The sequence below is a fragment of the Lactuca virosa genome, chromosome 2, assembly GCF_052849685.1.
Source record: "Lactuca virosa cultivar CGN04683 chromosome 2, Lactuca_virosa_CGN04683_v6, whole genome shotgun sequence".
NCBI lineage: Eukaryota > Viridiplantae > Streptophyta > Magnoliopsida > Asterales > Asteraceae > Lactuca > Lactuca virosa.
Window position 1 is genome coordinate 284,563,917 of NC_136427.1, and position 11,491 is coordinate 284,575,407.

An 11,491-nucleotide genomic window follows, 5' to 3' on the forward strand; every position below is an offset into this window, starting at 1 on the left:
AAATTATAAAGAATTAATAAAATACTTTGTTTAATCATATTTTAAATTTAACAGTCACTTCCAGTTTATATTGAAACAATTTACTTTTTCTCGAATTAAATAAAGATGTGTGTCAGCCAAGCACACTGGATCACAGTGCTGCTGCACCTGCTATGGTTGAATGGAATCTCAATGTCTCTCTCTTTCTCTCTCACACACACACATACAGATACAAAGTTCATGTTTTCTCTCTCTTGAAACCAATCACTTCAAGCATCAAGATCCGAGCTCAAACACCCATAAACAGAGAATTAAATGAGCTCCATAGTCATTTCGCTACTTGTTACTCATTTCAATCGAATCAATTACACCAAAAATTTAGAAATCAAGTAAGACCCAATAATATAAATCCTACCAAAAAATCTATATACGAAAATTACTGTACAAGTTCCTGCTGTTTTCTCATCCTCCTCGGCCGCCGCCGGAAAATTCTTCGAAAAATCAGCCTCGGAAAGAGCGGGAGAAAAAACAGAGACGGAAGAAAGTTTGTTGTTGTTGATGACGATTAAGAGTCGCCGTAATCACGCCAACAGATGAGCATTGTGACGCATCGTCTCATGATGTAGAATCTAGCTCTTTGTTCTTTGACGAGACGAGCGCATTTTCTGGTGAAAGCACAACGGCGGTGAGTATCGGCGGAGGAGGAAGAGGGGTTTCTGATAAGTGAAGAAGTGGAAGAACGGCTTCTGGAGATGCTTTCTTTTTTGGAGAGCTTCCATTTTTCGTCTAGGTAAGTGAAATGTGGAGGGGCAACCGCCGCAGGTGTAGCCATTGTCGGAGGGAGATACTTGATACTTCTTTAATCGTGACCGGAGAAGGAGAAGGAGAAAGTGAAAGAGAAAGAGAGAGATCTGATGGAAAAAGGTGGTATTGAAGGTGGGGGAAAACAGGGGGTTTGTATTTATACTGGGGGTGGCAGGAGGGTGTGGCAGTGGGTATCACCTGGCTCTATCTCCTTGACATACCCACCTTTTAATTTTTGCTTAACTCAAATCATGACATCTTTCCTCCCAATTTTAACTCAAACTATTTTTTTAAGCATTTCCCGTAAAATTTCTAACCTTTTATGAAATTAGAATTAATTTGATAATAATATTGTCAATTTAGATAATTAAATACCGCTAATTCAAACATCAATCTATGTGAAAAAAGTCCTATCATATTACAAATGATTAGTATATATTACATTTTTATTCATATACAATTATATATATATATATATATATATATATATATATATATATATAACTTCTCTATGCAGTAACAATAAGTCTAAAAGTAAAAAATTAGGCCGATTAAAAAATAAACAGGTTTAACCGAGTTGGTTCACTCAGAAAAATAACCGCCTTAAGTATGTATAAAAATGTTGGTGATAGCACAGAAGCCAAATTGATCATTTCTTAATTATTATTATTTTGACAAAAACTAACTTATACTTGGAGTGATTGGTATGAACTAGCTCTCAACAAACTTATCATGTGGAAGTGTGAAAAAAAAACATCTACTTATAATGGACATAGAATTGATCTAAGATAACCACTTTGAACTCGTGTAAGATGATGGAACATCCAGAGCCAACCAACATGCAACAAGAGACCAAATCGAATATGATATCGAACACATGATCAGTAAATAAGATTGTCTTAGATGCAAGTCGCAAATTGGGCATAAAATGGATTCCATATGAATCCCTTGTATGGCGAGATTGTAACATGTAGGCACCCGATATATAACTAATTTTACCACAACATATTAACTTGACTGGCACAAGATTGACCTTCATCACTAAATACTTTGTTGTCGACCTAAGCTTCCACACTCATCTGTCATTTTGATTAACTAAACCAAACTTCGTTAAATCCCACCAGTTTTTCGCATTGTTCTTCTTCGGCTCCCTCATGGAGATCTATACAAACAACCATGCGAGCCAGCCCTACAAGTTCTATTGTTTTTTAAAGTGGTGTTTGTTTTTTGTCTGCAGATCTTCTTGGTCTCTTCTGTTTGCGCGACGCAGACCACGCGCATACATTAGCATTCGCAGACTGTTTGTTTTTTTGAAAACTGCATACCTAAAAATGTATGTGCGCTCTCTTCTTGACGCAGGTGTGAACCAGAGTCTTCTAACATCTTCAGACATTTTCTAGCCTAAAAAAACAAATATACTTTATTTTTTTTAGTTTTTTTGAATTTATATTTATTCCAACTTTATTAGTGATAAACAATTTGGAAAAAAAAAATTATAATACTTAAAAAAAAGTTTGACAACACAAACATGATATTTTTGAAAATTTATAAATAAAAGTTTATTACAATAATGTCGTTAAAGTTGTTTATATAAATATGAAGAAAAAAGAACTATATTCTTATATTTTTTGTGAAAATTTTTATAAAACATTAATTAATAAAACATCATCAATTTCTTAGAAAAAATATTTATGGCACGTTTTTAATTTATTTAATTGAAAAAATCGAAGTTTATTTCCGTTCATTTACATATCAAATTCTTTGATTCCTAATTATTCCTAATTACAATGTTTAAGCATAACTTTGCGACCAAAATTGTTGGTTTTTATCAAATATATACGTTAATTTGTACCATATTTATTTTCATTTTTTATACAATAATACATAAAAGTTGATTTAGATTTGTTCATTATTTATAAAAAAAAGTCATAAATATATTAAAAAATCACTTTGTAGTTAAAAAAAATCAGTTTATTTAGATTTTAGTTTATTTTAGTAGCCTGCAGATGTTAAAAAAACAAACAGTCTTTTTTTTCAGACTGCTGACGTTTGGTCCACCTCTTCTGCTGCAGATGTCTACAGAAGTGGTCTGCAGACTACAGACATTTTGCCTCAGAAAAAACATACAGCACCTAAGACTGTAGGGGAGTAATATCACTTTTGTCAAACAGTTCTCTCTGCCACCTAAGCGCTACATCGGCTTTGCCATGCTTTTATGATTTTTTTTCATGTAAAAGGAATGGTTTGATATTTAGCCACACTTTTTTAAATTAATTTATTTTAACAACTGGATTTAGATAGAAATTATAATGTTTATTAAATTAAATTAAAATAAATACATAAAAATAATTAAGGGAAATTATAATGTTTATTAAATTAAATCAAAAAATCTGGAAACTGGCGAGTCAACTCGCCGAGTTGGCAAGTGAACTCGTCGAGTTCAAATAACTCGTCGAGTCCTCTATGGAACTCGTCGAGTCCTCTATGGAACTCGTCGAGTTCATTCTCCAGAACTACAGATTTCAACTTTCTTGATCTTTGGACGATTCACTCTTGCACCAATTCAATAGAAAAACATCATAGGCTCTGATACTACTGATGCGTTATTAGCATTACAACATTCCTATGGTGCACATGCAACCCTAATTGCTTTGGATCTATGTTTTTCTCTATTGAACATAAAAATATGAACACCAAATCAATAACCCTATAGACTAACATATAATTTCGAAATTCACATATGAAACAGGGTTAGAAGATTACCTCACTTGTTATATTGTAGTAACAAGAACCATCCTTGACCTTGAAAGCTTAGTGCCCCAAGTGTTGCACCTCTAATGGAGTTACAAACACTCAATGCAAAGGATGAGTAGGAGAGATGCTAGAAATCGGCTAGGGTTCTTCCAAACACAAGAGTGGCCGACAATCCATGCATGAGGGTCTTTAAATAGTTGTGGTTGCTAGGGTTTTCAAGTGGAAACCCTAATTTCCTTGCATAGGCCTTAAGCAGTCCATGTACCTCTACAGTTAAAAGCCTTGGACGAATTCTATAGGGCTTCCTATAGATTTCGTCCAGTCCTCCTAAAGGAGTCCATCAGCCCAACTTTGCAACTATCAGTGATTTGCAAAACCAGTCCCTCCATTATTAATCAGATCCTTTAATCCTAAAAATTAATATCAAATTAATTACTGATTAATAATATGATTTCAAAATAATATATTAAACTTGTAATATATTAATAAAATCAGTTTGAGTACCAATTTAAATCATATAATAAATCCTACTCTTTCTCTACTTGTCATCCTATCAAGTTGCATGAGTGAAGACAACCCAAAAGGTCCATGCTCATAATCAAATTAAGTACATACCAAATATAGTTATGGGCTTAGACACCTAATCCAACAATTATGATATATGATGTGATTATGAGAATTGCATGCTAGATAAGGGCTAAGGATCTGCTCAGGATTTTTGATAGGAGAGATGCCTTTATATGCCTTATAGTATGAGCCTTAGAATTGCATGTTAGTATGGATTCCAGATAAGCGGGTAAAATGGCTTGTTTAGTGTATGCTGGTTAGTTTTTCCGTTGCCTGAATGCTGCTTGCTTTGTGATTTGTGGTACTCTTAGTGGTGTGGATCAACTACTAAGTGAATATGTTAAGTCACATGTTTTACAGGTTGAATAATCTAAGAGTGATGGATTTGGCCCTATTACGCAGCTCTCGTTTGAGTCCAACCGTTCTAGGGTTGAGTCTTTTACCCGAAGGATTATCTGATCTCTGTTGCACGTGAATATATTCATGAGGTGGTTAGTTTACATTAGTGAGAGCCTTTCAGCAGTTGAGGGCAGGGTGAGGTCGGGAACCTATATGCTTCAGTGGGTTTAGTGGCGCTGTTTAGTGAGTTTTTGGTGCATCAGTTTGAGAGGGTGACTTAGAGGATTCGGGATGACTCATGAGGAAAGTATGGATAGGTGTAGAAGGTAGTATTGGGGCCATACTACTGAAAGCACATGATCCATACTCGAAACAGGGATAATCGTGGAGAATCTAAGAAGCTTGGGAGAAGGATTTTTGGGTATGTTCTGATCTTTGGCATGTTGTATTTCAGTGTGGTGATGAGCACTTAGGGACAAGGTTCTGGTTCTGGTTCTGGTTCCGGATCAGGTGCAGGTACTGAGCCGATTAGCGAGCAGATGTGGGAGTTCATCTCGTCGGAGATTACTCGCGGCATTTTGGAGAAGACTCCTCTGATCTTTGGTTCGGTCAAAGAGGGGATATTGGAGATCTTGGATGAGCGCTTGGGCGCGTTCCGTGCTGAGGTTATGGAGATCTTTTCGTGGGTTCCATGTGTGTGGAGCTCCTGCGTTCTATGGGGTGAAGGACCCCATTGCTAGTAGGAGGTCGTTAGCAGGCATGACTAACGCGTTCAGGACGAGTTTCTTCCCCGAGGAAGCGAAGGTCAGATATGTTTCCTGTCTGTTGAAGGACATGTCACAAGAATGGTGACAAGAGGTAGGATGTAAGGTCGGTGAGGATGTTGTTGATGTTATGTCATGGGATGATTTTTCGACCAGGTTCCGAGCTGAATTTGCACCAGTGATTGTGGTGCGGCAGTTGGCGCGAGAATTTCAGGATCTCCGCCAGATTACTGATTTTGTGGCAGAGATCACTGCCAAGTTCTGAGAGAGGGCTTTATTGGTCCCACAATATGCAACAGATGAGGAAATAAAGAAAGTAAGGTATCATAATATGTTGCGGGATGATATCAGGGAGTTTGTGAGTATTTCAGGGTGCAAGACCCTGAATGATATGATTTCTAGAGCCCGAGAACAGGAGATCGATTTGTAGAACCTATGGAAGAGGGGGCCTGATCAGGTGCATGAAGTGGAAGGTCCCGTGACGAGACCTAAGATATCAGATCAACATTCGAGAGGCCAACATGGCCGGAGTCAGTGCAGCACATGCGGTAAACTGCATAATGGAGTTTGTCGTTCCAGGGGTATAGTGTAACGCCTCGTTCCTGGTACGTATTTAATTTGATTAAATGTTTCTTTTTATAAGAGCTACTCGGCGAGTTGTAGCCCTAGCTCGCCGAGTAGATGTCGAATTGGACGCGGGCTTTAAGTGATCTACTCGGCGAGTCCACGCCTGGACTCGGCGAGTAGGCCAGTCAGGAGGAAACCCTAATCCTTAGGGTTTGCACCCTATTTAAACGTCCTTATAGCCCCATCTCAGCCTCCATCACCCTCAGAGCATTCCTTATCTAAACCCTAGTCTCCATTGGTGAGTTTGAGTGATTGTTGCCTTGTGAAGGGACTTTTGGTGCACATTGGAGCAAGTGGAAGAAGGAAGGGGTTGAAGAGCTCAAGGAAGGGGACATAGATCCAGAACACATTCATTTGTGGTCACCCATTCTGGTAATAAAGTTTCCATCTTGATTATTGATCTATTAGATCTTGTTTGTCCCTAAATTGTTGCTTTTAAGCCCTAAAACCCCAAATCCTTGGTAGAGAAACCTTATGGTTGGGCTATACTTCAGATCTGGACCCTCATTACCTTCTAGAGTTGTAAAGTCTCAGTTATGTTCGTGATTGAGGTCCCTCTTGAGCTTAGAACCCCATTAAGAGCTTAGTTTTGACATTTGGAGCCCTTAAAGCTATGCATGCATGTAAAGTTTGCAACTTTACGTGATAAGCATGCCCTAGAAGCCTAGATCTGTGGTTTGGAGCCGCTGCATGGCTCAAACCAGGTCTGTATGGAAAAAGGACTGAATGAACTCGGCGAGTAGAACGCTGGACTCGGAGAGTCCTATGAACATAGCCGTGAACTCGGCGAGTTGGTTGAGCAACTCGGCGAGTTCGTTGAAGATTGCCTTGAACTCGGCGAGTTGTTAGAAGACTCAGCGAGTTGGCTAGGGTTTCTTCCAAATCTTGGCCACGTATGAACTCGACGAGTTAAAAAGGGAACTCGACGAGCCAATCAAGGATTTCACGACTTCTTGAGTTCAGGAAGGACTCGACGAGTCGGTGATCTGCACTCGACGAGTCGAGTCAACATAGACTGTTGACTTTGACTGTGGACTTTGACTTGGACCAAGAGTTGACCAGTTGACTTCTGATGGTTTCTGGTAATTGGGAGATTTATGAAAAAGGTTTGTATGGTACCTATAGGTGGTGGAGTTCGTGTTGGACCCAGGAGTTGAGTCTTCTTATTTCCGACGACAGTTGCGAGGTGAGTTATCCTCACTATACTAAGGGGTCTAAGGCACCAAGGCCGACCCATTGGATATGATATCCTAGTAGTTGTATTATGTTGAGTATGAGTTAGTTATGCATGCTAGTTTGATACGCTAGAGGGTAGGTCTGTAGGACTACCTGTGATACTGATTGATTGTCTGTATGTGCATTATCTGTTACATGTTGATATGTTATGTGGGATGGGTTGAGGTTGTACTGCTCCGTGCGGTAGCCAACAAACCCTAGAGTATTCCAGATATGAGATGAGGGCCCGATAGGCATTCCAGACTCATACTGAGGACTTGGGAGCATTCCAGATACGAGCTGAGGGCCCGGTAGGCATTCCAGACTCGTACTGAGGGCTCGGTGGCATTCCAGATACGAGCTGAGGGCCCGGTAGGCATTCCAGACTCATACTGAGGGCTCGGTGGCAATCCAGATGCGAGCTGAGGGCCCGGTAGGCATTCCAGACTCACACTGTGGGCCCAGGGGTATTCCAGTCTGTAAAGCTGTGGACCCGTTATGTGATGTTCTACTCAGTTTGTTATGATATGTCATGGTGTGACATGGTTATGTGGACAATATGTGTATCGGTATTTTGGGGGTAACTCACTAAGCTTTCGGGCTTACAGTTTCAGTTTATTGTTTCAGGTACATCAGGGGATCGCGGCAAGGCGAAGGCATGATCGTACAGCTCCTCCTATTATGTTATGTTTCTGGGAAAACTCTGATATAAATGTATTTTGAAAACAAAGTTGTAATGTTTTGATAAATTCGACATGTTTTGAAAGTTTAAATTTGGCTTGAATTTTTGGGTGTTACATATAGGCTGCTACAAGTGCGGCAGGGTTGGTCATGTCCGCAGGGATTGCCCTCAGGGGGCAAGCCCGTTATGTTTCCACTGCAATCAGGTGGGCGACAAGAAGGCCGAATGTACGATGTTGAGGGAAGGAGCAGTGAGTGCACCTGCTTCGACTACTTCAAGGATCATAGATGGTCGTGAGGGTAGGGCTGGAGCCCCAGCAGAGAGGAGTCGGGCATTGCAGTGTCAGACAGGGGAGGTCAGGACTCCAGCAAGCGATGTTGCAGTATGTTATCTTTTGCCTTCTTTTGGTTATTATCAGTATATATAGGTGTTTGAAATTTTTGTATCGGTTTGGGTAAGCTTCATTTGTGGTTTAATTATCGATTATTGATTGTGTTGTATCATTAAGAATTGTTATATGCCATTTACATGCCATGAATCAATAGTGGATTAGTGAGGGGTTGTATCTCGTGTAGCGGATTCCAAAGTGTTCGGTTGTCATTCTGGTTTTTGGTCGAGATTGGTTCGGGGGTATTGTGGAAGGTCTATGGTCAGTATTCAACGGGTTAGTTCTCCAGTATCGTCAGGGTTCAGTGGTTTTACCAATTGTGCTTGGTTGGCTCTTGAGGGTGCCAGGGGATGCGGTCTATTGTTGAGGTTTAGGTCTGGACACCAGTTTAGAGGGCTTCAAGATTTGGGTGCGGTATTATTAAAAGCGTATGGGGTTATTAGTTTTGTTGGGATTTTTGGGAGTGTTCATCTGGTCTTTAGGGTTGTGGAGTCTTAAGATTGGTTAGTAATGGAAAACTAACATTGGTAAGTGCATGTGGTCAGTTGTTCAATCATTAAGGGGTAGGATGGATTGGGAATCCTTCAAACCTTATGTACTGAAATATCTTAGTCAAATCAAGGTGGGGAAGAATTGTTCAGATTTACTGGAGCAGAATCAGGTGTGAAACTAGGATGAGTTTCACATTCCCGTAAGGGGGAAGGGCGGCCCAAGTGGCCATCTGGATTAAGGATTGTGCGAGTTGGGAGTTCGGGAAACTTCCTAACAGTTGGTTGGCGCCTTCGTGGCAATGGGTAGCAGGTTTGAGTAGACCCAGGTTCTGGATTCCAGTCATGACTCGAGTTCATCTTGGGTGCTTGGTCGAGTGCGTTCTCGACTTTGGATGTGTTCGGATTGATAGATTAGCGGTAAGACCATGGGTGGCAACTGTGGAAAAGTAGAAGTGTTGTAAGACTGCGGGGTGGCCCGTAGCATCCACTAGTAGGCAGTTAGTGTAGAAGTGTTGTAAGATTGCAGGGTGACCCGTAGCATCCACTAATAGGCAGTTAGTGTAGAAGTGTTTTAAGACTGCAGGGTGGCCTGTGGCATCCACTAGTAGGCAGTTAGTGTAGAGTGTTGTAAGACTGCGGGGTAGGAGTGTTGTAAGACTGTGGGGTGGCCCGTAGAATTCACTGGTCCTTGTGCAGTGGTGAGGGTGTGACAAATCCATGATTGGTCACATATTTCTTCAGATGTTTAGTACTAGAGTGGGTCAGCTCGTAAGACTGTGGGAAGGCCACATCATGCTTGGAATCAGGAAATGGTAGGTCGTTGGAGACCGGGTATGTTATAAGACTACAGTTGGTCATGTAGCGTTCAGTTTAGCATTGGGTTTGGTGGCGAGATGGTTTGGGTGATTGTTGCCAGTTGAGGCTTTCTTTTGGAAGTCGCGTGGGACGACTGTGTGGTTGTCTTTTGGCTCAACAAGCAGGCAGGAATCCGGTATTTCAGATAGTTGGCAGACAAGTTGGGACCAAGGAGATCTCGGCTGCTTTTGGAAAGAAGCTAGGAGGCAGGACGATGATTCGGGCAGTATTAGTGATTTGGGTTTCGGGTGTGTGGAGTCGCTTGTTGTTCGGGAAAATGCTAAGTCACTTGCAGTTGGATTAAATAATCTCATTGTAATTAATTTGACCCTGTTGCGCAGCCCTCGTTTGAGTCTAACCGTTGCAGGGATGAATCTTCTACTTGAAGGATTATCCGAGCCTTTTGTCAAGTATAAGTGTTCTGCTGTTGTATATGGTCAGTGATTTTGTTCCCAATGGAAGCATCAAAGTAATCAGGGTTGGAAGAGTTTTGTTTAGTCTGGTATTCTATGAGGATTTGACATGGTAGTGGTTCATTGTGGGCGGTCTGTCGAGAAGTCAGACCAATTTGAGATTTCAGGCTTCAGAAAGGTAGTTATGGTTTTTTGCAAGGTATTAAGGATTTTTCTTCTTCGGGTTTGGAGAGTTCGGCGAGGGTTGGTTTAGGTTTCCTTGGGAAGGCTGTGGTATACTCAGAATTGTAGTCGTATGGCTCAGGTCGTTTGGCTTGTCGGAAATGGTAAGGACTGATTTCGAGGATGAAATCTAATTTAAGTGGGGGAGAGTTGTAACATCCGTTTCCTTAGGTGACTCGAATTAGGGTTTTGGAGGATTGAAGACTTGATTTTTGGAGAAAAAGGGGTCTCGCGACGTGAGACATGGATGCTCACGACGTGAGGAGGGTTGCGTGAAGTTTTCATCCGGGACTGGGATCACGATGTGATCTACAAGAGCTCACGACGTGAGGAACGTTGTAGCCCAAGCCCACAAAGTTTTAGGGTTTCCCATGTATTTAAACCACCTTAGTTCGGTTTTAGGGTTCATTTCTCAGCCTCCACCTTCCTATAACTCAGAAAACCTAACCCTAACCCATTGGGTGGTTTTGGATCCATTCTTGGTGATTTGGTGGCTAGAAGAAGAGGCCCTATAGTGTTGGTTCAGCAAGGAGACTTCATCATCATCATCTTGTGCACATTTTGGACCATTGTAAGTGTTCAAGATCCAATCTTTATGGGTTCAAATTTGCTAGATCTAAGTTCTAAGCTCATTTTTGCATGTTCATGTCGGATATCATGTTTGGGATCCATAAAGTTGGATACTTTATGGATCAATGGGTCATTCTCTAGGATTTGGTCTTGTGGATCTGAAGTATGGTTATAAACTTTGGATTTTGTTTGAGTTTGGGGTCATTTCTTGTCATTTTGACCTAAGATGGGTTTAGGACATGCATGAGGCATGCATGTCCATCAAGTAATCATTTTTATTGGCCTTCGGTGTCCTTTTTAGCTTCTGATAGAGTTGGGTCGATGGCTTAATGGATTAAGGACTTAAAAGTTGGATTTTTAGCCTCAGACTGTTCTCACGACGTGAGACACAAGGTCTCACGACGTGAGGAGTGTTTTGGTCCCGTTTTTGGTCATCTGTTTGAGGATCACAACGTGAGAAAATTCCTCTCACGACGTGATGGCAACCTGTTGACTTTTTCTTGACTGAGTTGGCTAGGTGGAGTCGGGATGAGTTGGTGTTCGACCGAGTGAGATCTCACGACGTGAGCAAGGACTGGTCACGACGTGATGAGTGGTTTTGGGCCATTGTTGGGTATTCGTAGTTTGGGCCTTGTTGGTCCATTAGACTTCTTTTGGGCTTTTAGTCTGTACCATTTGGGCTCCTTTGGATTTTAGGCCCATAAAGGGTTTCGGGGGCCCAATTTGGAAAATTGGGCCATATGTGGGCTTTTGGATGGTTATTGGTTTGTGGGCCTTTATGATTGTGAGTTTGGACCTTAGCCTCGGACCAAACTAGGTAA

The 11,491-nt window shown here is 41.1% G+C and overlaps 1 protein-coding gene across 1 annotated transcript; it reads right to left on the minus strand.

The window, feature by feature from the left end:
- Positions 1-310: 310 nt before the first annotated feature.
- On the minus strand, positions 311-937 carry RTFL7 (ROTUNDIFOLIA like 7). The gene has a single exon (XM_079076209.1). The coding sequence runs from the start codon at positions 809-811 to the stop codon at positions 545-547; it is 267 nt and encodes an 88-aa protein (XP_078932335.1). The 5' UTR covers positions 812-937; the 3' UTR covers positions 311-544.
- Between the last annotated feature and the right edge of the window lie 10,554 nt (positions 938-11,491).